Source organism: Solanum tuberosum, unplaced genomic scaffold, assembly GCF_000226075.1.
Source record: "Solanum tuberosum cultivar DM 1-3 516 R44 unplaced genomic scaffold, SolTub_3.0 scf00106, whole genome shotgun sequence".
Lineage (NCBI taxonomy): Eukaryota > Viridiplantae > Streptophyta > Magnoliopsida > Solanales > Solanaceae > Solanum > Solanum tuberosum.
Window position 1 is genome coordinate 906,153 of NW_006239032.1, and position 24,799 is coordinate 930,951.

The 24,799-nt window shown below is 33.7% G+C and overlaps 4 protein-coding genes and 1 pseudogene across 5 annotated transcripts; 4 read left to right on the top strand and 1 right to left on the bottom strand.

The window, feature by feature from the left end:
* Window positions 1-1,292: 1,292 nt before the first annotated feature.
* LOC102591457 (uncharacterized) lies at window positions 1,293-4,216 on the top strand (annotated as a pseudogene).
* A 2,242-nt stretch (window positions 4,217-6,458) lies between these two features.
* Window positions 6,459-8,965, top strand: LOC102591798 (uncharacterized). Its single transcript, XM_006349417.2, has 2 exons — window positions 6,459-7,119; window positions 8,309-8,965. Exons 1-2 carry the CDS (start codon window positions 6,737-6,739, stop codon window positions 8,544-8,546), a joined length of 621 nt encoding a protein of 206 aa, XP_006349479.1. The 5' UTR covers window positions 6,459-6,736; the 3' UTR covers window positions 8,547-8,965.
* A 766-nt stretch (window positions 8,966-9,731) lies between these two features.
* Window positions 9,732-13,455, bottom strand: LOC102592126 (phosphatidylinositol:ceramide inositolphosphotransferase 1-like). The gene is made up of 11 exons (XM_006349418.2): window positions 13,182-13,455; window positions 13,012-13,101; window positions 12,073-12,159; window positions 11,901-11,969; window positions 11,644-11,724; window positions 11,310-11,381; window positions 11,136-11,196; window positions 10,948-11,050; window positions 10,555-10,650; window positions 10,412-10,458; window positions 9,732-10,280 (listed from the first exon to the last, which is right to left on the bottom strand). The coding sequence occupies exons 1-11, from the start codon at window positions 13,212-13,214 to the stop codon at window positions 10,162-10,164; spliced, it is 858 nt and encodes a 285-aa protein (XP_006349480.1). The 5' UTR covers window positions 13,215-13,455; the 3' UTR covers window positions 9,732-10,161.
* A 1,526-nt stretch (window positions 13,456-14,981) lies between these two features.
* Window positions 14,982-21,824, top strand: LOC102592462 (uncharacterized). 2 transcript variants are annotated; one of them, XM_006349419.2, is made up of 4 exons: window positions 14,982-15,058; window positions 15,154-15,260; window positions 17,801-17,984; window positions 21,051-21,824. In XM_006349419.2, the coding sequence occupies exons 2-4, from the start codon at window positions 15,189-15,191 to the stop codon at window positions 21,623-21,625; spliced, it is 831 nt and encodes a 276-aa protein (XP_006349481.1). In that variant the 5' UTR covers window positions 14,982-15,058; window positions 15,154-15,188; the 3' UTR covers window positions 21,626-21,824. The 2 variants fall into 2 exon arrangements, with proteins under 2 accessions (XP_006349481.1, XP_006349482.1); XM_006349420.2 differs by lacking the exon at window positions 14,982-15,058 and adding an exon at window positions 15,813-15,896 and having other exon boundaries at window positions 15,179-15,260.
* A 1,950-nt stretch (window positions 21,825-23,774) lies between these two features.
* Window positions 23,775-24,722, top strand: LOC102593021 (18.1 kDa class I heat shock protein-like). Its single transcript, XM_006349421.2, has one exon. It carries the CDS (start codon window positions 23,808-23,810, stop codon window positions 24,510-24,512), a length of 705 nt encoding a protein of 234 aa, XP_006349483.2. The 5' UTR covers window positions 23,775-23,807; the 3' UTR covers window positions 24,513-24,722.
* The last annotated feature ends 77 nt before the right edge of the window (window positions 24,723-24,799 follow it).

Sequence of the window (24,799 nt, forward strand, 5' to 3'; positions counted from 1 at the left end):
ATTGTGTACCGATACTGCACTTGCTCTTTCTTTGTTGAGTACAGGGCATCTTTAAGCGGCTATTGACAGACCTCGCTTAGAAGATTAGTGATCGTCGTTCGAATTCAAGGGTGAGCCAGTTCTTCCGGACTGCCATGAGTTCTCTTTCTGTCTATGTCCACATTTCGGACTTAGACTTTCTAGGTAGTTATTAGTTCATTAGTTTGGGATTGTATCCCTTCTTGTTTAGACTTGTTGAACTTTAGATGTTTTGGTATATTGACTTTCAGGTTCTAGGTGTATTTTCCGCATTGTTTAGTTGTTAGATCTTTTGGAAGTTTATGGGAACTTCAGTCTTTAGCTATTTAACTTGCTTCCGTAACTTAAATGCTTAGTTTTTGGTTTAGTTGCTTGGTTTGGGTTGTAGTAGTGGTTCTCCCACCGGAGAGTTAGTGTGGGTGCCAATCACGACGGTCTGGATCGTGACACTTAAGGTTAAACACATACTAAATTTTCAAGGGTTCACCCTAATCTCCTCGGGAAAAAGTTGCAATATATATAGAATTTGAATCTATTGAACACAATTACTAGAGATTGATTTAGTTGTTTAGGGAGTTCAAAATTCACATTGAGGTTTCAAGTTTAAATATTATTTATGCAATAAGTAGTAAATAATAAAGGAATTGTCATATCACGAAAAATAATACATGAATATTACGATATTTTGTAAGCATGTTTTAGAACACTTTTTTCCATACATGTACATGTACTATTGCTTCCTCATGAATTATTCTACTAGTGTAAAGTTTAGTACTACACGTACCCATCAAACACTCAACATCTAAAAGATTAGGGGTTTAACTGGATAGCTTTGGTTCGTATTTTTCAAATATCAAACTGAATTAGAACTAGGAATTTTCAACCTATAGGATTTTTTCGATTCGATTTTGTTAACTTCTGTAGAAAAATTGTGCACTACATAAGAGAAAATGTTATATATAATGCAGGGGTATACGTTTACCAAGATGGTCGATCAAGTTAAATTGTTCTAAGTAATCGGATCCAAGTCCTAGAATATATATATATATATATATATTTAAAAAAAAGGAAGAAAAAGAGTAATATATAGCATCCACGAAAATTAAAGAAAACGAACTAAGCCATTGGCCTAACGTTTATAGATCATACCGCAATCTCCTCCTCCTCATGACCTCCCTATATAAATTCAATAAACTCCTCCATTCTTCCTCAACACAAAACCAAAATAATAATAATAATAATAATAATAATTTTAAAAAAAAATTTGATAGAAAATGACATTCTCAATTAAATACTTCTCCATTATTTTCTTTGTTAGTGCCCTTTTACTTCAAGGCGCTTTGGGTGGGGGTGTTCACGGTTTGGTTTGGGTCGGTTATTGGTCAAAACCAAAATCAAACCAACTTAATCGATTTTAAAATTATCAAAACCAAACCAAACCAAATATAATATACATTTATCGGTTTGGTTTGGTTCGGTTATTAACCATAAATAAAAATAAAAGAAACAATTCATTCAAAACGTGAAAAAAGTGACAACAATCCATTCAAACAAAAAAATAATTAGAATGATTGGCATTACAGAACTTTCGATCATTGAATTTACTGAATAAAACTTCAAAATTCACTATTTTGGCATAGAAGGAAGAGACAATGACATTTTCAGTCCCACAAAGAATTTCCATAGACACTCGTATACATGAAACCAATAAGAAAAATGTTCTCACCTTGGACTATTTTTTCTTTCATAAGTAAATTATAAATAAATTTTGATGAAACATATATAAAATCTTTAAAATTGTTTATGAATATAATATATTATGTATGTATAATAATAAAATTTATGTATATAACTTGTTGGTTCGGTTCGGTTCGGTTATTTCTTCGATTTTTTTCGAACAAAATCATAACCAAACCAAATACTATCGGTTCTTAACAATCTAAAACCAAACCAAACCAAAACTCAAATTAAATCGGTTTGGTTTGGTTTTTCGGTTTAGATGGGTTTTTATCCAAACCATGAACACCCCTAGCTTTGGGTACGTTTACTATATATACTCTATATTTAATACTCTTTTTATTCACGCACACAAAAGAATTCACATCTTTGTATCACGATTGTACCAAAAAAAACCACAAAAAGAAAAAAAAACGATATATTACTTACATAATTATGAATTGTAACATGCATTTAGTTAATTAAATTCATTTCTCAATTGAGATCTCAATAATACACATATGTTATGAATTATATATATGTGATCAAATTATTTAGGGATAAGGGTCTGAAAAATATCCCAACTTTGGTCGAATTTACTGTTGCGATACTAATCTTTCGTAAGGACCTATTACCTCCCTAGACTATTTAATATCGTATTTTTTAGCCCTTGAACTATTTAATAGTGTATTTTAAAGGTATATATGTGCCCACGTAGACACATTACTATTTATAATTTTACATTATTTTTTATGTCCACGTGGGCAAATATATATGTTTAAAATACGGTATTAAATAGTCTAAGAAGGTAATAGGTCCTCACGAAAGTTTAGTATCGCAACAGCAAATTCGACCAAAGTTGGGATATTTTTCAGACCCTTATCCCAATTATTTATAAAGTTAAACTATAACATTTTAAAATTACATTATGTACAGATACATCCCTAGGCCTGATTTATTTTTCATGAACCAAATTCGTGACAACCTGACATGTAACACACTTGTCAAGTACTTAGTAATTATATTGCTGATGATCTATGTGTTGATTTGTATCGTTTCAGGGGATTTTGTGTGTGAGGATTTGTCAACGAATGTTTGTGCATTCGCAATTTCGACATCAGGGAAGAGGTGTTTGTTGGAAAATTCAGCAGGGAGAAATGGGAAGGTTGAGTACCAATGTAAGACATCTAATGTTGTTGTTACAAAAATGAAGGAACACATTGAGACAGATGAATGTGTTGATGCTTGTGAAACTCTGTTGGAATTTCTTCTGATGCATTGCTTGAGGTTCAGTTTGCTACCAAGCTTTGTTCCCCTGCTTGTTACAAAAATTGTGATAACATTGTTGATCTTTACTTCCATTTGGCTGCTGGAGAAGGTAACAACATTGTCTCATTCATAACATACATCATTTTTTAAATTTCTTTTAAAAACACCATAACAACAAACATATTAATCATCCAGTGTAATCTTACAAGTGGGATGTGTATGTACTTTTCCAACCTTGATGTATCGTCGTGTTTGTGCCTTAAGAATTGAGTCGTCTTTAATATTTAAAGTGAGACTTCTCGGCATGAATCTGGATTTAATCAGGTACTCTTGTATTTGTGTCCTCATGAGAATGGAGTCGTCTTTGTCTTTGATATCTAAAGTGATATTTCTCAATACGAATCTGAATTAATCAGGCTTCCTTATGTTCGTGTCTATGAGAATAGACTTTGATCATATAAAAAATTACTAAACTTCTGAGCGCAAATCCAAATGAGGAAATTAAAATAAAAACATTGTAGTTGGTATGTGTCGTATAGAGTGGAAAGGAAGGGGCAACTTCTTAGGAGTAATTTGCTTATAAATGAATTTTGGAGAAGTGTTTGTATATATATATATATATATAACAAATTCAAATTTACTTTCATTAATTAGAAATGCTAAAAATGAATTTTTGGGTCGAGAATTGATGATTATCATTTTTTTTAAAACGTAATCTATTTTTTGCTTCGTAATGAGTTTAATTTGGAGATATCGTGCTTAACAAAGCTTGTTGCTTTCAGTTAAGTATACTTTTGCTTGGGTCAAGTGACATTCCTTTAATAGTAATGGAATATAATCTTTAGTTGATTAAGACCACTTCCTTCTTAATTCAGACAAGCAATAGATGACAGCTACATTCACTATTTGAATTTAATTTAGGTATTATATGTAAACGCGTTATATTTATGTCCTCCAGCTTTTGGTATACACAAATAGACACTTAAACATGTAAAGTTAAATAAGTAGATATATGCATCCTACGTGACAATTGTTGGAAATGTGCATCCTACGTTGCGTCCTAGGTGCTATTTTATATGTATGTTGGAAATGTGTAGGAATATTTTTGCCAGAGTTATGCAAGAAGCAGAAGAACGGCCCACATCGTACAATGATTGAGCTATCAAGCAATGGAGCTGCTGATGAAGATGCTGCTGCCCCTGCTCCTAACTAAGTACTAATTACTTACTCTAATTTTCTAATAATAGGCTCGGAAACAATCGTCTCTTTTCTTTTTCACAAGATAAGAGTAAGATTATGTACATCATCCTTCCCAGACTCCGATCCACTTATAGGATACACTGTGTATGTTGATGTTGTTGTAAGTTGTAACTTGTAACAGTATGTATTGCACTTAATAAAATCATTGTGTCTTAAAATTTCATGTATTAGCTATAGAAACATGTGTTATTAAAAAAAAAAAAAATTCTTGCATTTTTCAAAAAAAGTATAATTAAAGAATAGGCCTAAAACATGAAGTGGTCGATGGTTGCCAATTAATTATGATTGTCATCACTCAACACCAACTCCAATAATAGATATAGTTAAAAAAGGAAAAGAAAAATAACAAGAAAAAAAGGCATTAATTAATTTGCCTGCTTGAATTTAATCTTATTACAACAACCATTCCGTGTGTAATGGTTAAAAAATGGAAAACCACAAAACACGTCATTAATTTTATTTTTATTCTATATTTTCTGTTTTTTCAAGCACCAAAAATATTTTCTGTTGAAATGAAAGTAATATCTTGCAGCCGGTAAGGAAAATGTTTTCAAAAAAATATTTTTTTTAGAAAATGATTTTTTTTTTAAATATGAAAATTTACTTGCTTATATTTTAGTGTTTGGTATGTGACTAAAAAGATATTACCTCGATAATAGTTATATACAATGTAGCAAAATATTATGTGATGGGTTGGGGCTGGGGAGTGGGGTGACGGGGTGGGATGATGAAGGGGTGGGGGTTGCTGTGTTGGGTGCACAAAGAGGAGACAATATTGAAATATCATTTATGAAACTTATTTTTCATACGGAAAGTCATTTTTCCTCATTTTTAAGGTACTTTTTTTTTTTGGAGAAAATATTAGTAAAGACATTTTGATCCACCAAACATGGAAAAAATAAAAAAATATTTTGACCACTAGGTCATACCCTCACACCCTAGGTGTGACCTAATGGTCAACAAATTGGGGTTAAAACTATGAGACCTTTGTTTGAATTTCACCAAAGACAAAAATACATGGTGATTTCTTTTCATTTGTCCTAATTTTGATGGACAAAGTTAATTACATTACATGAAATCTATTGTTGATTGAAGATGACAGATATCTCATGGAATAGTTAAGGTGCGCGAAAGTTAGCTTGAACATAACAACAACAACAACAACAACAACAACATACTCAATGCATTTCCATAAGTAAAATCTGAGAACGTTAAAATGTCCGCAAACTTTATTTATATTTTAAAAAATAAAAAAATTATTTGCGATACATCACACTATTTGTTGTAAAAATTAAATGAAGTACTTTTTCTTCACTAGCTAGTAGCTAAACCTTATTCAATCCAAGCCTAAGAATAGTCACGACTCACGAGACCAATTGTTAACAAGGTAATGCTATTTATTCCTTACTCAAATAGGGAGGCAACATAGTATTTTGATCTACAAATATTATCTTAAAATAAACTGAAACTTTTTAGATGCACTATTTATTTATTTTATTTTTAAAACAATTTTTCATTGTATATAGAATAGGGAAACAAGAAGGGAAAAAAAGAATGGGGGAATCGAATTCCACACTAATTGTGTTGGAGATTGCCTACAAGCCACAATATCTCTAAGAGCTCATTTGATCAGAAATAAGTTATTTCAGAAATTGCTACAATAAGTTATTCGACAATTTTATTCTAACCAATCACGAGAGAAACTCATCCTAAAATTAGTCTTGCCTTGTACCAAACTAGCCCCTACCTATAATACTGTGGTTATGTCCATTGGATTGGATCTCACACTCACATTTCAGTAAGAATGTGAATGTACTTAAAAGTCATATTTTGGTAAGAGTTACTTGTCAGTTTCAGAATATTGACTCTTGTGATCAAGTTTCAGATTCCACATTTTTTGAAAAGAAAAAAAAAACTCACTGTTATGGGACTCTCCAAAGAAACACAAGACTATCGATATCTTCGACTTCATCAGAATAACTTGTTTCCGATCAAACGACTCATTAACTTAAAAATATCTTCATACTATATCTTAAATGGATGTATTTTAAACTCCACCAACTACTGCTACTACTGTATAATCACACATCACATCTCACTACCCTCTCTGTGACCCCCTGGGGGTAGGCCCCCCTCCTCCCTGTCTCACTGCTATTAGAACAGAACCATGAGCCTTTCACTTTTTACGTTATTCTTCTTTTCCCTCTCTCTTTTCACTATTTTTAACTCTATCTCTCTTCTTCTCTCTGTTTTTTTTTTTTTTTTGGTTCTAAATTTAAGATGTTTGAGTTAATATATCACCAAATTCATCACCCCACTTCCTTAAATTCATCAAATTTATAGCTGAAGTAGCTTCAACTCATGCAGTGTATCATAAAAATCAAATCTTTGAAGTTTCAAGATTACTAAAGACTTCAGCTTTTTCAAGGGGATTAATGCTTTTTCTTGAATTTTCTGTTTCTGGGTCATTGAAATGGAAAGATTAGAGGTACCCCATGTTGAGTTAGAGTGCTCCGGTAACAGTCGCCGGAGCTCCGTTAGTGTCAGTTTTTCCGATGCCGACAAGGGTTCTTGTTATTCTCAATTTTGTTCCACTGCTGATGGGTCTAATCAAGATGATTATAGCTATCCACGTGGCAGTGAGTCTGCTGATTCAGTTGGTATAGAAATTGGAGATGATGAAAGTAAGGGGTATTTGGGGGAAATTGAAAGAGATTGTAGGATTTGTCACTTGAGTTTGGTGAGTTGTGGAAATGAGTATGGGGTTGCTATTGAATTGGGATGTTCATGTAAAGATGATTTGGCTGCTGCACATAGGCATTGTGCTGAAACATGGTTCAAAATCAAGGGAAATAAGTAAGTAAAAACCAAATCTTGAATTTTTGTTGTTGTTGGTTAGTGAATTTTGAACTTATGATCAATGTGACCTTTTAAGATGATTTTTTTTAATTTTCCATCCGGTGTCCGGTACATATAAGGGAGCTCGACTAAATCTGGATTCATGTCAGGAAGTCCCAATAAAGCCCTCCCTAACAAAGGCGAGTTTGTAGCTAGGGAACTCGAACACGAAATGTTCTGCATATTAGATGTGATGATTGACATCTCAACATGATGTCCTTATTTTTTGGCTTATGTTATGTCCAAAATTCTCTCACTTTATTAATCTTTGCAATGATATGGTTTGATGATTGTTGTGTTGGAAGTGTGTGCTTTTGATGTCGGTAAATGATCTGTAATGTTGGAAGTGTCAAGTGTGTGCTTTTGATAATCAGTGAATGTTCTGTAAGAATAATGTTTTTTTTCTTCTGTTATGTCTTGTTCTTGTTGAGAAAGAGATCTCATGATATATTTAATGGAAAAAGAGACAAAAGTTAATTAAAGAAGCTGGATGGAATAAAATGAAAAGCAAAAGAGTAAAGCAAGGACAGGTATGATTCAGATTTGTAAGTACTTTGTTGAGTCTTCTTACTTATAGGCTTTTATAAACTTTTACTCTTTAGTTTCTATTTCCTAACTGAAATTTGGCATATACATTTCTTTATCAAACTGGAGATGGTCCTTGAAGGAAGAAGTGTTCATTTTCATTTTTCGCATCGAAGCATTATACTTTTCTGTCCTCACATGCTACTTATTCCCCAAGTCTTAAAACATTCATGGCCATTAATGGATCCAAAGAACTACTAGCAAATGTTAAGATCACATCTCTTACTTTGGATCTTCCTACTTCCATAAATGGAGGGCTTCCTTTTCTCTAACCTAACATCTTGTGCCATAACTTCTTCATTGTTACTATAATTGCTAACATCCTAGTTTCTCAACTTCATCTCTTATGATGATTATTTAACAAGGAAGATAGACGTCTTCCGAAAAAAATGTTCAATTGTAATGACTTTTGTGCAGCTCAATCCTTAGTTTAAAACTTGTGCTTCCATATTGTTGATGGTTTTGAGTCAATGCTGCAGATCCTTTTTTTGCACTGGTTGTTTTTTGTAATCATCTTTCGTTCTTTTTAGCCATATATAACCATTTGAAGTTATTTTTCCAGGACTTGTGAAATCTGCAATTCAATTGCACGCAATGTTGTTGGGCCAACTGACATTGAATCAGCACAACAAACTAATGAAATAAATGATTTGGCTACAAATGTAGTCCCTGTACAAGTATCTTCCTCTTCAGAGAGGCGAACTTGTTTGAATGGTCATCGATTCTTGAATTTCCTTTTAGCTTGTATGGTATTTGCCTTTGTCATATCTTGGCTCTTCCACTTTAACATCCCCTCATAGTATAGTAAAGAGTTGTTCATGTACCATGTGTAAAAGCCCTGTGAAGGCCTGAGATGTTAAAAAGAAATATTTACACATTCTTTTTCGACTAGCTTTGCAGTGCACCTACCTACCTACAAGGCAAGCTGGGAAAACCTCGAGACTTTACAATAGAGGTTGAGACATCTTCTCCACCAAGAAAGCTGGAGAAGTGTCCAACACTTCAAAGATAAGTCTCCATTTTCGATGATTTTGTGTAAATGTTTTACCTTTAAAATGTCCTTTTCCGATATGGAGGTTGATAAGTTAGAAACCCCATTACATGATATGATATTTGGATTTGGAGTTGTAATTGTCAAAAATCATTTGTTGTATGCAACCAAAGGCTAAATATATGGAGCATGTCTTCTTATATAATGAAAATGTTCAAAGGATTTGTACATTTATTCTCTGATCTGCTAGACATACAATTTAACAGACTCATAAGTGTTTACATAATGGTGGAAATGTGACCCTAGAAATAAGCTGCTTTAGCTAATTTTGAAGGTCACACTCACACATAACAATCCCTACATTATCAATTTCTGCATAGCAATCCACATTATTATTCATCGCATAAACAATATCTACATTATAATCCCAACATAACTAGCATGTGAAACAAACGATCCCAAAATGTAGTTTCACATTGGAATAAACGATATGGGCTATCATGTGTCTAGAATTCGAGCATTGCAACAACCAAACACTGCTAGAAGAGCAAGAAGTTTCATGTGCTGTTAGTTGCAGTCTCCATCTTTAAGTAAAGCATTTCAGCAAAGAGGTAATAGGCCATCCATATTAGACAAGGCATTCAATTGGATCTACTGACCCCATGCCACTGTTGCATGAAGGAACATTACATGCTCTTTACATCCCATGTTACATTAACTGTAAGATTAAGGATCTATCCCAGTCACTTTTGCTGGTCATTAATCATCTGTGCTAAATTTCTAGTCAGAGAGAGCACTTCATTTTCATCCCTTTTTCTGATATGGCAGTACCATTCGGGTTAGCATGTGCGCGACTAACTTACCTAGCATCTACTACATTCTACCAGCACAAGTACCGGTAACTTTATCCACCAATGTGTGGAAATAAAGATTTCTCTAAGACTTGACATATGTCAAGGATTTACTAGTGTTGTCACTTCAATTAATCGATGGCTAGACACAAATTATGAAAAATTAAAAGCCAGAAATTCGGGAGTACAAAACAACAACATAGAGGTTGCTTTTGATAGACCCTTGGCTGAAGGAGGGATGCAACACAAGAACTTCGGGAGTACAAAATTAAAAAGATAATTTATCGGCTGAAGATGGAATCCATTATACATTCGATAATTTTTAACCAATGGGAACATGGATACATCAACAGCATTGACCTTCGATTTTGTATTCGACGTTATAAACCAAAACTAGTGAACTTGTCAAACCAACCTTGTAATGATGTTGAACAGAAGTGCTTTTAACCAGCTTCAGTTAGTTGCAGTCTATACACCATTCATCACTGCTTCAACATGAACTGTGCTCCCATCTTCAATGATCTTTTCATAAATTTGGGTTATACACATCTATACACAATCCAGAACGCTTCTCTATATCCATTCTGCAGGATCTCCAGAATTTGCATTCAGAAGTTTGTGATTCTCTTCCTTAGCCTTGCTATCTTTGCTCAGTGGTAGAATCAACGCTGCACTAGTTCGGTCAGGCAGTTCTGGAAGAAAATACTCATTGGTTCAGCAAAATATTTATCCTTCCCTTCTAAGCAAAAAAAAAACAAGAAAGGGGCAGAAGGAGGAAGTAGTCAAGATTAAATTCATTCAATGTGAGGATTAGGATGTTAACCTGGCAACTGTTTGTCAACAAAGAACACTACTAGATTAACAGTGTACCTGTTACAAAGTAATAGAAGACTCAATCAAGTCAGACAACTATTGTTTGCAAACAAACGTTCTAACGCAGATTGTCAAGCTGAGAGTTCCACTCACCATGCCACAACAACGTCCACAGTGTAATGTTTACGGGATGCAACAATCAAGAAGCTTTGAGCAATTACAGCTAACCAAGCACACAGTTTTATAAACCTGCAGAATCAAATTCAGCAATCGCTAGCAACCTCTGGCTGTGGTAAAAACACTTAATTCAAGTCTTCTCTATTTTTAGGGCATCTATTTCAAATTACAGAAAACCAAACAACAACATCTATGCCTCAGTCCCAAGCTAATTCAGCAAATTATAGAAAACACAAAAAAAAAAATGGAAGTGAAGGAAAGGAAGAAATAATAGAGTGTCCGCATTCACAGGAAACAGAACTCTTATCTGAATATCAGACTGTTTTACCAAAACATAATATTTAGAGTATACAACTGCTAATATACTACCTTCGTGTCCCGTATTTATGATATGTCCGCACAAAGATTAGAGAGAATATCATATGAGATGAAAATATCAGATCACCACAACCGTAAAGCATGCCCCTAGGAACTGCACATTTATAGACACAACATAAGTTGCATTGTAACGAGAACAACTTACTAAATACAGTGAGAGAAGGCAAAATATATCTCACAATTAATCAATAGAACTTCTAAAACACTATTGGGAGGAGGCAATGTGGCAAGCTTTGATCCCTGCAATATCAGAAGATAGACAGTTCACACAACACGCAGAGGATAGGCAACAGAAAACTGAGAAAAGTGCAAACTGGCACATCTATTATCAACCAAATGAGATAAGTCTTTACCTCACGACAGTGATAATTTGGACCAGGAAGCTGTGTAGAGTAGAATGTGATGATCCGAAGGAACTGACAAGCCTGTAATAACAATCATTCAACAACTTAGCAGATCATATTGGATACTATGACTTCTCTCTAAATGTTGGGTAGCCCTAAAGAGAAGTAATGAAGCATACAGGAAGAGAATTAAAGTTATCTTTGCCAACATTTAAACTGAATATAGAAATGATGAGATTCCATTGAGACTTTTCTTCTTTTTTCTTTTGATAAGTTGAAACTCATTGAAACTTTTACATATAAAACAACACAAGAATGACACTCAAGAGAACTGGTCACTTACAGCTAAGAAAGCCAAGACCCTGCACCATATCAGCACTGTATAGATCTTTTTGATTTTGAAAAAGAAAGGATGGAATGTCCACTGCAGGAAAACATGAGTAAGAGTTAGAACAAGAAGATACAATATCAAAACCTAAATAGCAAATAAACTGAAAACTCCCACCAACTAAAGCTCCAAAATTAGTTGGAAGTGATGGAAATATTCTGCAGCCGGATTCAGCAATAGTTGGTGACTGAAAATTACCAAAAACAACTCACCAAGACAAAAGACAGAAAGAGGGTGGTGAATACAGTTTCACTTATGTAACCTTTATCTTGCCCAAGCTCCTGGAGTTATCGTTTAAAAGAACAACAAAGAAAAAGGAAGAATGTGAGTGAGCATCTCCTTAGAGAGTGGAGATAAAGAGAACCAACAACCAATAAAACCAACCCGAAGAAGAAAGAAGCCGACATCCTGAAGAGTAGGTCCAGGGCGATGTATGTAGTGAACCCCTCGAGCAGCAAATCCATGTATGTACTGACAAAAGGTGAGACATTTTACAACTTGGTAGATCTAATAATTAGCACTATGATCATGAAGAAAAACAATTACGGAACAACTAAAGGGAAATGATGTATCAAATATGACAATGACAACAACAGCAAATTGTTTAAAAAGAACACAAATAAATTGCATCATTCAACAAGAGGTGAAAGAAAATGCAAAATTTGATTGCTCAAACTTCCACTTCTTACCCCTCCTCCCTTCTCCTCCATGCCACAAGACACAATAAAGAAAACAGAAAGTACCAAAGAAAGAAACTGCCGACTAGACAAATATTCAGAGTGAAGAGTCCGTTAACTTAGATTCAGTTTTTCTAAAATTATTAAGTTCAAAACCGAACTTGTATATATAGTTCTTTAAAGAAGATAAGCCATAATTTTGCACATATGTAAAAGAAGATGATTAATTTACACATCTTGTTTCAAAATCTAATCAAGTCACAAACCATGATCAACGACTCCTAGCATCTTCAACTAAAACCAACACACACCACTACATAAACTAGTCCCTCCGTTAGGTCTTAGGCCTAACTCACACTCCAAAAGCTAGCTCAAAGGGAGGAGGATTGCCAAAGTCTTATAAGGAGTCCACTCATCTCAATAACCACCACCGATGTGAGAGACTTTTGTTATTCTTTAACAAAATTCCGTGTCAAGTCAAAGTAGGTCAAATGAATTGAAATGGAGTGAGTAATTCTTTTCGGTGCGACAAACCTTACATACAACAAAAACTACTCTATCTCAGATACATGAATCATCCATATTCATTCCACGCCTTAAACTCAGATGGTGCAACAAAGAAAATAAAAGGTTGATCAATATGAACCTGAAATATCAAACCTCCAAGAATATACTTCCACTTCTCCGAAAGAAGATTGATTTCTATTCCAGTCTCCGTACAAATCCTCTTCCATAGCTAACAACAACACAAAAAATTAAGAGCAAGAAAGTAAAAAAAGGAGTTGTAAACTTGAAGAAATGGAGTAAAAAACGAACCTTTGAAGCCTCACGACCAATGTAAAACGACATCGTGCTACTCGAGTGTGACCCGTTAATTTCTTATCACAAAATTGAATTTGAAGCTGCGATTACACCGGATATGTTATTGTGGTAAAATTGAATTTATCTTTTGATTGCTAAACTTAATTGAGTTTGTCTCACTATTTTCAAACAGATTGAAAGTGGAGTTTTCAGTGTACTTTTATATGGAGAAAATTTCCTTTGATTAGTCTAAATAAAACGCGAGTTGGACACGGAGCGGCAGTTGAAAGAGAAGAGGGAGAACTTTTAAAAGAGATAAATGGTTGTTTAAGCCCTTGAGTTATTGATATATTGTGATTTTGATCCTTACGTTATTTCATCAACCACATTTAACCTATAATTAATTTATTTTGGGGCAACAATTCTGTATATCTAATTCGTATATAAAACTTTTAACCAATGGCATAACTTATGCCACTGAATTTATGTCTGGAGACGTAATTTGTTTTTACTAAATTTTAAACTTGGGGAATAACTTGTATTTTGAATTTAATTCCTTTTGCCTTCGAGCATAATTTGTTTTGCCTTGTATCATACCTTGTGTCCTGGGTATAATTTGCGTTATTGAACTTATGTTTGTGGTATAGCTTTAATTGAACATAGACATAAATATGTCATTTAACTTGATTTCATTTACATTTATGTCTTCCAATTTTGGGTATGCATAACTTAAACTTAAATAAAGTTGAACAAATTGATACACACATTCTACGTGGCAATCTACATGACAATTTGAGTCCTACGTGTATTATGCCTCGTAAGACTCATGGGTCCACTTGTTCAACTTTATACAAGTTTAAGTATCTATTTGTGCACACCCAAAGTTGGAGGACAGAAATATTCAAGGAATAATACATGAATGTGCCTTTTTAACTTGACCTCAATTGACATTTATGCCTCCAACTTTGGATGGGCACAACGCACAAGTAGACACTTAAACTATAAAAAAATGATTAAGTAAACACATGCGTCCTATGCGACATCTTACGTGATAGTCATGCACCCTATATGACATTCTAGGTGTATTATGCTACATAGGGTGCATGTGCCTACTTGGCCTTTAACTTTTAAGTACTTACTTGAGCACCTTCAGAATTGGAGAGCATAAGATCATCTCCAACCCAACATCAAATTTTACATCGTTTTGGTGTGTGAATAATGTTACACCAAATTTGGTGTAACACTATTCATCACACCAATTTACCTTATTGAATATTTTAATATTATATCATTATACAAAAAATTTAATTAAACATAAACATTATATAGAACTCATTTTGAACTACGTAATGCATTGATGGAGCATTTATGAAAGCACCGTAGTGATCTTGAAAGTTGAATATTTATGTAAAATTTAAAATAGTTTTTTCAATTATGTAATGTTTATTTAATTGTATTTCATTAATGATTTCACTTTTATTTGTATTTTCCATTAGTATGTATAATGTATAATTTTGCTAGCAATTTATATTATTTAAAAAATTATGGTATAAAATAATTTTATATTAAACGACTATAAAAGAAAATAATATAAATTATATATGGTGAATGTTTTAGAAAGAATTTGTTTTATGAAATAAGAAATAATAATAATATAATAATGAAAGAGAGAAAAATATTCCTTTTTATTTGGGTTGAATGACCCGATTTATTAAGGTCAATTATCAGCCCATTTATAGAGTACATACTAAACTACTCCTATTGTAAGCCCAATTACTACTATTTTCTTTGTCGTGACCCTCCCTATACATATAAAGTCAAATCACTTCCTTATCACTGAAAAAAAGAAAAAAGATAGAGCTCACTGTCCTCTTCCATCAAAAATTTGACAGGTAATTCAAATCTCAGTCCTAAATTCTTCGTGTAAGTTTCTCTATGTCTATGGTAACTGACTGATAATTCATTGCTTCTGTTACACTATATACAGAGTTGAGCAGTTTATAACTTGAATTTGTATTAACAATGGAGGTCGCTTCGAATTTCCAAACATTGTCTTTTGGACCTCGAATCAGTCGAACCCACTCCGCCAATATCGTGAGTTTTTTTCTTTTTGGAAATTTCTTCTTGTTTTCTTATGTTGCATTGAATTTCTGATTTTTGAGTTGTTGAAGTTGTTTATAAGGGTTTTATACTGCTGAAGTAAAATGTTTGAGATGTTATAGTGCCTGTTTGGATTGACTTTTGGCTTTGACTTATGCTAGTTTATGGCTTTTGACTTATTTTTGTTATTTTGGCTTTAAAATAAGTGTGTATAAGCATTTTTTTACTTTATCCAAACAGTTCAAAACGGTTTAAAAGCTATTTTGGCTTAAAAGCATCTAAAATAAGTCAATCCAAATGGGCACATAGTTTTAGGTTCCTCTACTCTCAAAGAATATATGTAGTCAGTTTATTGTAACCAGCAAAAAATTGTATTTGTTGCATTTGCACAATTAGTTATAATGATTGTTAAGGATTTTTTTTTATTTCCATGATGTTTAGTTTTGATGGGGAATTTTCTTTTGAGGGATCTTACTTCTTATTTTATTGACTTTTAGTCGTTTATACCGAAACAAAGGGTGCACTGATGGTTTGGTTTCATTGAAGGGTATAGCTTTATTGATCTTGATGAAGCAAACCACTTATCTCATTTGGAAATAATATTTCTCTATGCGCGGAACTTTCCAAGAGGTATGTACTTTTGATCTTCAAGGAGTTCCGCGCATACGAATAGTCTATAAGGCTCTTCCCACTTATCATATATGCAACTTAAGAGTTAAGACCATGGATAACCTTGACCAAAGAAAAAAGAAGGCAAACTTTATGGCAATTGCTGAAAGCTTGTTTTTGGAGAATTGCAAAAGCTCAAGTGTTAGTTTCCCAAACTTAACATTGACCTTTTGATTGATTAAGTGTTTTTTTTTTTTTTGGGTCAGTTGAATATTTGATTGGTTAACACTGCTTTCATCCAAATAACAAATCACATACATACAAATTAGTCCTCAGTTCTCTCAGATTGCTTTTCCCTTTCCCTTCTTTTTTCCGTCCCTCCGTTCCTCCTTTTGTCTCCTCCACTTTTTCTGGTTTCCTCTTCTTCTTGTGCCAGTAGACACTTCCATTCCATGGATTCTCCACTTTTAGATCTCTTTGTTTTACTCAGTTTTTATAAAAAAAAATTGATGATGTTGCTGGGTTTTATGAGGACATGGTTACCAAATCAAAACAAGAATGTTGCTGAAAACTATTTGATTGTTGAATTTCCAAGGATTTGAATGGATAATTCAGAGCTTGGTTTTTTAATGGTTGATGGTTGTGCATCAAGTCATGATAGGGGTAAATGCGGAGGTTGTTGATGTGTAATCTTCGGAAAATTAATGAATTAAGGTGAAAACATGTTGGCATGATAGAGGTAGTGGTGGTGAAGGCATGAATGTGGTGCAAAGTTGCTAGTTGTAAATGGAAGACTATAGGTTCTATACTGAATTTTCACCAGGGGCTTTGGTCTAGTGGTAGGAGCGCTATGTGCGACCTGTGGATAAGACGCAAATCATGGATTAGAATCCAGACACAGATAAAACCCGGTATTTAAGTGGAGAAGGGTAGAGGAGCGGGCCCATTATCTACTGAGTTCGAACTGTGCACCACTTGCCTTAAAAAAAAATAATCCTAAAGTGTTTTTCTTTCATTTTTCGGTAAGGTAATTAATTTCCAAAAGTGAAGGTTAATGCCCCACAATAGAGCCATACAATCTTTTGGTCCAGTGGAGGTGTTTTTTTAGTTTCACTTGTCCTTTGCTTTGAGTAATCTTAAGTTTTGTTACTAAAATCTTTAGGTCTGCAATTTGCATTTCATGATTTCATTTACTTCTGCCTGGTAATGATGATGTTTTGCTTCTTGTTGCTCATCTGCTGCCACTGTTGCTGTTTTTGCTGTCTTTCTTTCTTCCGTTGGAACTTGGAGTACACTTAAATCCTAAGCTTTTCTTTCACCATTCTGCTGATTATGAGCTCTTAAGCTCCTCAATTCATCAGCTATAGTAAATTACAATCAGTTTAGCCGCCAAATGTGTTCCCTGGACTGCTGCACCAGAAGTAGTGAACATGACAATTTGGTCTGGGTAAAGGGAGAAAGTTTAGCAGTTGTCTTGTTACAATAGAATGAGGAATTGTAGTTGGAATTCCCAAAAATGGAGGAAATGTCTACAATTGTGCAATTCTCAGTAGTCTAAATCTTCTTCCATTGCTATTTAATAGTTGTATGGTGGTGTTATACCATTAAGAGAAACTGTTACTGATGTACCAGAATGTTTGCAGAATTTGATATTATATAAATGGAGAAACCTATGTTGCTCGGACTATTCAAAAATGCCGATGGGTGTGTGTTGGATCATCCAAAAATGGTGTATTTTTGGAGGATCCTACACGGGTGCGGCAACATTTTTGGAAAGTCCGAGCATCATAGGGAGAAACAACACTAAGATGATGCGTTAAAATTACGAAGTGTGCAAGGCCTCAACCATATTTAGCATGGGATCAACATCATTTACAATGGAAATTTGATATGAAATTTTATTTCGTCTTCAACTTTCATCGTAGGGACGCATTGAATTCAGAGGATACATAGCTTCAGCTCATTCCAATATCAATGGTCTTCAGACTGATCACCGCCTTCCTTCAGCTTTTCAAATGCAATTCAATGCTGTTTCAACTGGCCGAATTAAAATAGGATCTGGATATTTTCCTGGACATGGTGCTTTTGATTCAAGAAGTGAAACTTTCAGTAAGTTCTCCTTGCTTAGCTTGAAGATATTCATAAAGTATGACTTTATCTCTCAAAGGAAAGTTGTTTACAACTTAGTGATGAGTGCATTAAGGGGTCGTTTGGTTGGAGGGGATTAGGAAAAATAATCAAACATAAAAGTTCACATAAATAATACAATTGTTTGGTTGGAAGGATTAGGAAAAATAATTCCCGAATAACTAAAATGCTTGGTTGGTTGTATACGAAAAGACAATTCTTGCATAAGTAATGCAGCATTTGGTTGGCGGTACTAAGTAATACTCACTTGAATGTTATGTGTGAATTTCTGTGTTATGTGATGCGTGTGTAATAGGGAACAATAAAATAAGTGTATTAGCAAGATGAATGAAGGTATTTAAAATTTAAAAAAATGCTGTTAAAGTAGGTAACTCCTACATAATATGCACTCTATTATCATCACTCTATAACAATCCTTATATTGTTATTATATGCCATGTGATCCAAACAACCCAAGAGTATGCAATATCTTCTATTGCCCTTTTTAGATATTTGTTGGCCTGCTGTTATAGCTGTTGCGAAATTCTGACCTTCTTGCACAGGGTTCCAATTCACATAAATTTCCGTTGCTCTCTTTAACTTTAGAAATTCATATTAGGATTATTTGGCAACTATATGTCTATTCTTTTAATGAATATAAAATATCTAGAACAATGTGACTCTTACAAAATCAACCAAACCAAGTAAACACACCTGTTAATCCTAAAAAAAACCTTAATAATCCAAGGTCACCTTTCTGACCTTGCCACAAAGCACCTTGCCATGAATCACCCTCAACCTCGGGTCCTCAAATTGTTTGCTTGAATCCCCTAAACCAAAGAAGATCTATACACTACACAAGCAAGTACCCCACCATGCTTAGAAATATCAAGTCTAACAATTTTATTGGGTAAGGAATGATTATTCGAAGTCGTAGGTTGCCCATCCATAGCTAAGAAAGATAAACTCCCAATACTCACTGCATTCCGGCACAAGATATCTGCTACCACATTAGCATTTCTTGAGTTATAAATGATTCAAGATCTATACACTACACAAGCAAGTACCCCACCATGCTTAGAAATATCAAGTCTAACAATTTTATTGGGTAAGGAATGATTATTCGAAGTCGTAGGTTGCCCATCCATAGCTAAGAAAGATAAACTCCCAATACTCACTGCATTCCGGCACAAGATATCTGCTACCACATTAGCATTTCTTGAGTTATAAATGATTCAAATGTCATAATCATTAAGTAACTCCAACTACCAACACTTTTTTAGATTGTTGTCCTCAAGTTGAAGTTGTACTGAAGGCTATAGTGATTGGTGAATACTTCTCAGTGAACTCTATACAAGTAGTACCTCCAAGTCTTTAATGTGAAAACTATTGTGTATAACTCTAAGTCATGAGTGGGGCATTTCTTCTTGTGAAGCTTCAGCTTCCTAGAAGAATAGGCAATAACTCTACCCTTTTGCATCAACACACAATCCAGGCCAACATCAGAAGTAAAACAGTAAACCGTAATTGCATGGCCCTCAATAGAAAGAGTTAGATTTAGTGTTGAAGTAAACAAGGCCTTGAGCTTCAAAAATCTTGTCTCGCACTTATTAGACAACTAGAAGGGCCGTTCTTCTAAGTCAATCTAGTCAAATGTGTCGTAATAAAAAAATACCTCAATGAATTGTTTGTAATAGCTTTCTAACCTGATGAAACTATGAACCTCGATAGGAGAAGTAGGCCAAGCCCAACCACAAACAACATCTACCTTCATTGGATCTACCATAATCCCATCCTTGGAGACTACGTGCCCCATGAATGCTACAGATTCAAGCAAAAACTCATACTTCTGAATTTGGCATACGATTTTTGATCTCCCACAGGACTACAATCCGCATATGTTGCTCCCTACCCCTAGAGTAGACCATATTATCATTGATAAACACTATCATGAAACAGTCCAAATAGGGCCTAAACACATGGTTCATCAACTATATGAATGTTGTTGGGGCTTTCATCAACCCGAAAGACATGACTAAGAATTCATACATTCCATACCTTGTCCTAAAGGAAATATTAGGTATTTCCACCACCCTATTCCTTAACTTGTTGTAGGTTGATCCCTAGTCTATCTTTGAGAACATTGTTTCGCCTTGAAGCTGGCAAAAAAAGTGATCAATTTGTTGCATATGACACCTGGTTATGTGAGAACTTTTGATTTTGAATGTTTGATATAAACATAAATCATCTTAATTTATCTTTGTTTTGGTAGGGGGCATGTGGTAGTAGTATGAATACATGTTGTTTCTTTTTTTCTGCACTTCTAATCTGTGACTTAACAGATGTGAGGAAACACTCTGTTTGAAGTTATGAATGCAGAGTAGTTACAGAATTTGGTAACTTACGGTTTTCACCAGAAATAATCTGTGTTAAGTTTCATCTCTTCTCAAATGATGCTTTAGATATCTTCCATGAATATAAACACAACAATAATGTGGAGGAATATTTGCAATTTAAGTATGGGAAACTCTGATATCAAATTCAAGGTGTGTATCTGAGCACTTACTCGAGATTGTGCAATCTTCTTTGTATTTCTTGACCTATCTCGAGATTCATATGCAGTTGAGAGATGACAATTATGAGAAGAAAAAGTCTAGCTTCCACTTGTTTCTGTTTTCTCTGTTGCATTTAGAGGTTACGACCTCTATCTAGACATTAGGAACTCTTTGTCATGTAAGCAAGCAACCTATTCTATTGAAAAAGCAATAAGTCAGCTAAACATTCTGTTTTGGCGTTGTTAAGTATTTGAGCATCTGTTCTTCTTATTGTACTACCACCCCTATATAGTTATTTCAAATGCACGTTTCTATCATTTTTAATGGCCAGTGTCTTTGACAGGCCTTGAAAATTGTGTTACATGTCTTGTACCTGCTAAGTGTAATGCATCTGTTCAATTTTCTTTCCTTTTTTCATTCAATTTTTGGGTTACTTCAAATTTCCTATCTCCTAAGCTGTAAAATCATCTAATTATGTATTTATTCAGAACAGCACCTTTTAGGCAAGGCCCTCATTCACATTCACTGAGACCATGCCGTGTCATGAGTGAGGATTCTGAAGGAACTTTGAGCGGTGAAAACATCTTGCTAAATGAGGAAAGCTTGGCACAGGATCTAAAGACTGCTATTAAAGAGGAGAACTATGCCCGAGCAGCAAAGATTAGGGATAGCCTCCGGCTACTCCAGGAGGATAGTAAGGCCTCTGTACTAGCAGCAAATGCCCGCTTTTACAACTCTTTCAGACATGGAAACTTAGCTGCAATGCAAACCCTTTGGTCAAAAGGTGAGAATGTTTGTGTCGTGCACCCTGGTGTTAGCGGCATAACTGGGTATGATCTTGTAATGGGAAGCTGGGAGTTTGTCTGGGCAGAATACGATTTCCCACTTGATATCGAGATCAGGGATGTTCAAGTCCATGTTAGAGGTGATATCGGGTACGTTACATGCATTGAGATGGTCAAAACTAAAGGCAGCAGCTGGGGAAAACAATTTGCTACCAATGTTTTCGAGAAGGTTGATGGACAATGGTGTATGTGTATTCATCATGCATCGTATATCGACTTGTAAAATGTGAAAAATAAAGTTCCTTTAGAGGTTGTGGAGAGTATGTTAGGCGCAGAAGTTTTGTAGCTTTTCTTCTACTATATAGTTGTTGTTAGTTGTTACCTATTTACTAATAATGAACTACAATACTTTATGTTGTATCTCAAAATTTGAGCAGTGTATGAAGTTTCGATTAATGGACTCTTTTACATTTTTCACTTGATGAACGTCTTGAAAATGTAACATATTCTATGATTATAATCCTGAGATTATAGTCAAGTCAAAATAGATAATTACATTGCATTCAACACAAATCATGTGCATTCTCATATGACATGCATAGATCTATCAAAGATGTTTATAGTAAAAAAAAAAAAAAAAAAAAAAGATCGTTTTATTTTAAACCACAATTTTCAATATTTTTTCTCTTTTTTAAATTTGTAGTCAATTACACACTGCTTATATAAATAGGCATGATGATTTTCATTTTCAAATTTCAATTGGATGAAGAAAGAGAAGTGATTGTGATGTCACGCGGTAATACGGTATCTACAAAAGGCTAAGGTATAATAAGTTTCCTTTTTCACGTTTTTTTCCATTAATTTGTATCTAAGAATAAAGGGTGGTCCATGCATATAAATTAAATCAGTGAGAAACCTCCAATAATTATGCGAATATTTTATAAAGATTTGATGGCTAAATGCCAAGTTACTCCAAAGCATTTGTTCTCTTTCATTTCTCCCTTGTGATTTATTTTAATTTTTATATGATTACGACACTGTAAAATTATACTTACATTATCAATGTAGTGTAGTTAATGGTAAAAATTATTTAAACTATTATTTTTATCGAGTTTCATACGTCAATTGTTCTATTTACCTACCTAAAGTATAATTACTTTTTTATGAGTTTCATACTTCAATTATTACTCTCTTTGTATTAAAATCCACCTCGATGCTCAGTTGGCCTACACACGCCTACTGTCAATTGGGAACAAATATATGGCCAACTTAGTATTGAGATGTGCTTTATACAAAGGAAGCAATAGTTAAGGTAGGTTTTAAAAAAGAAGAAGGAAAAACTACATAATTAGACATACTACACTACCATATACACTATTATTATCTATATTATCAAAATATTACGTATCTTATCACTAATTAAAACTTTCCTACCATATGTTGAGGAGATACAATTACATACATGTATTTTTACTATCAGATGCACTAAAATAGGGAGAGAAACGAGTGAGATGGGGAGGGAGGCAAGCGAGATTCGTTATGTATCACAGATACATGTGAATCACACTAGATACATGTGTCTGTATGTATCTAGTGTGATTAATTAGGAGAGTGGTGAGCGCGCGAGATGGGAGAGAAATGAGTGACGTGGGCGAGATTTGTTATGTATCCTAGATACATGTGAATATATGGATAGAATGTATCTAGAATAAATTATCCCTATTTTTTACCTCACGTATCTTGAGATACATTTATCTGAGCGTATTTGAATGTATCAAGACACACCAAAATCTGGTAAGATACATAATATTGCAAACTAGGTTGTGTATCTAAGTAATTAGCTCCTAAACTAACGGGATTTATGTAAGTTTCCCAAATAAAAAAAATATTAAGGTTTGAAATTTTTGAAAAAAAGTAATAGTTTTGATGTGTTATTTTATTATGTAGAGATTTACCTATATTTACTTTATAAATAATTTAATTAAGTATTCTCTATGTCCCAATTTATAGATATAGTCAAAATATTGAAAGCCGAACAATTTAATTTGGATTGTAAATTCAGATATAAAATATTTAAATTTTTTAAAATAAAATTTATATATTTGTAAATTACGTAAAAAGTATTACTAGCTAGTATTGTAAATTACTTGACGATGCAAAATATTTAAAAGACATAAAAAATTTATGGTAAATAAAATTTATTTGAATCTTAAAATTTGAAAAGGTATCACATAAATTAAATAGAATAAAATAAACATCTTACACATGGTCAATACATATAATCCTTTTAATATTCTCGTCAAATACACGTCAAAGAAGATTCCATTTGTCAAAACTCCTCCCTATAAATACATACCCCCACGCCATAACACTCAAAATCAGCAAGCAACTCATTGTATCACATTTCATTTTCTTCCTAATATATTTTCTTATTCCAAAACAAATTGAGTATACTACAAAAAAAAATGTCTTTAATACCTCTATTTAATGGTCGCAAAAACCATTCACGTCGTGTGCAAAATTCTCCGCCAGCAACAATAATTACGCCTCAATCCCAAAAGAATCATGATCGTTCTGATTCTTACGATCCAACAACAACAATAATGCATCGTCAATTTAAAACAAATCGAAGTGATGAGCAAGATCTTTATAATTATCCACCACCAACAACAAATCAGGATCTACACCATCTTTTTAATCAACTATCAACAACAAGAATCACACGTCAATCCCAAACAATTCGAGGCCAGAAAGATTCTTACGATCCCTCTCATAAATTTTATCTCGAAACCCCTCGATCTCTCATAGCACCATCACTATCATTCCCACATGTTACTCCATATCTAGCTCAATTTGAGTATAATGTAACCCCAGAAGCATATGTTTTTAGAGCTAATTTGCATGGATATAAGAAAGAAGAAGTGAAGGTACAAGTGGAAGATGATAGAGTCTTAAAGATTAGTGGGGAGAAAAAAATAGTAGAAAAAGAATATGACACTTGGCATCATTTTCAGAAAAAGAATGGCAAGTTTTCAACTGTTTTTAATTTGCCTGAGGATGCTAGGGTTGATAAAGTGATATCAACAATGGATAATGAAGTGCTTATTGTCACTATTCCTAAGAAGGGAGCGGTCAAGAAATCACACGTTAGGACAGTTCGAATATTCTGATATCGATATATTTATATTTCATGTCGAAAATATTATAGTTGAATCGTTGAATATATAGAGGGTATACATCAGCTTTTTTATTAATATAGATGATGTGAACTGAGGAGGTAAAAAATAAAGGGTAGTGTAAGGTCTTTATTAGTTAATGGAGTCGATTTAAGTATGCTTGTGTAATATTAATTAGTACGTAGCTACTCATAATATTAAATAAATAAACTGTGTATTTTTTCTATATTTCTTCTTTTGTCCAAATTTTAATTTGTTGTTTAGGTTGTCCAATAATTTCT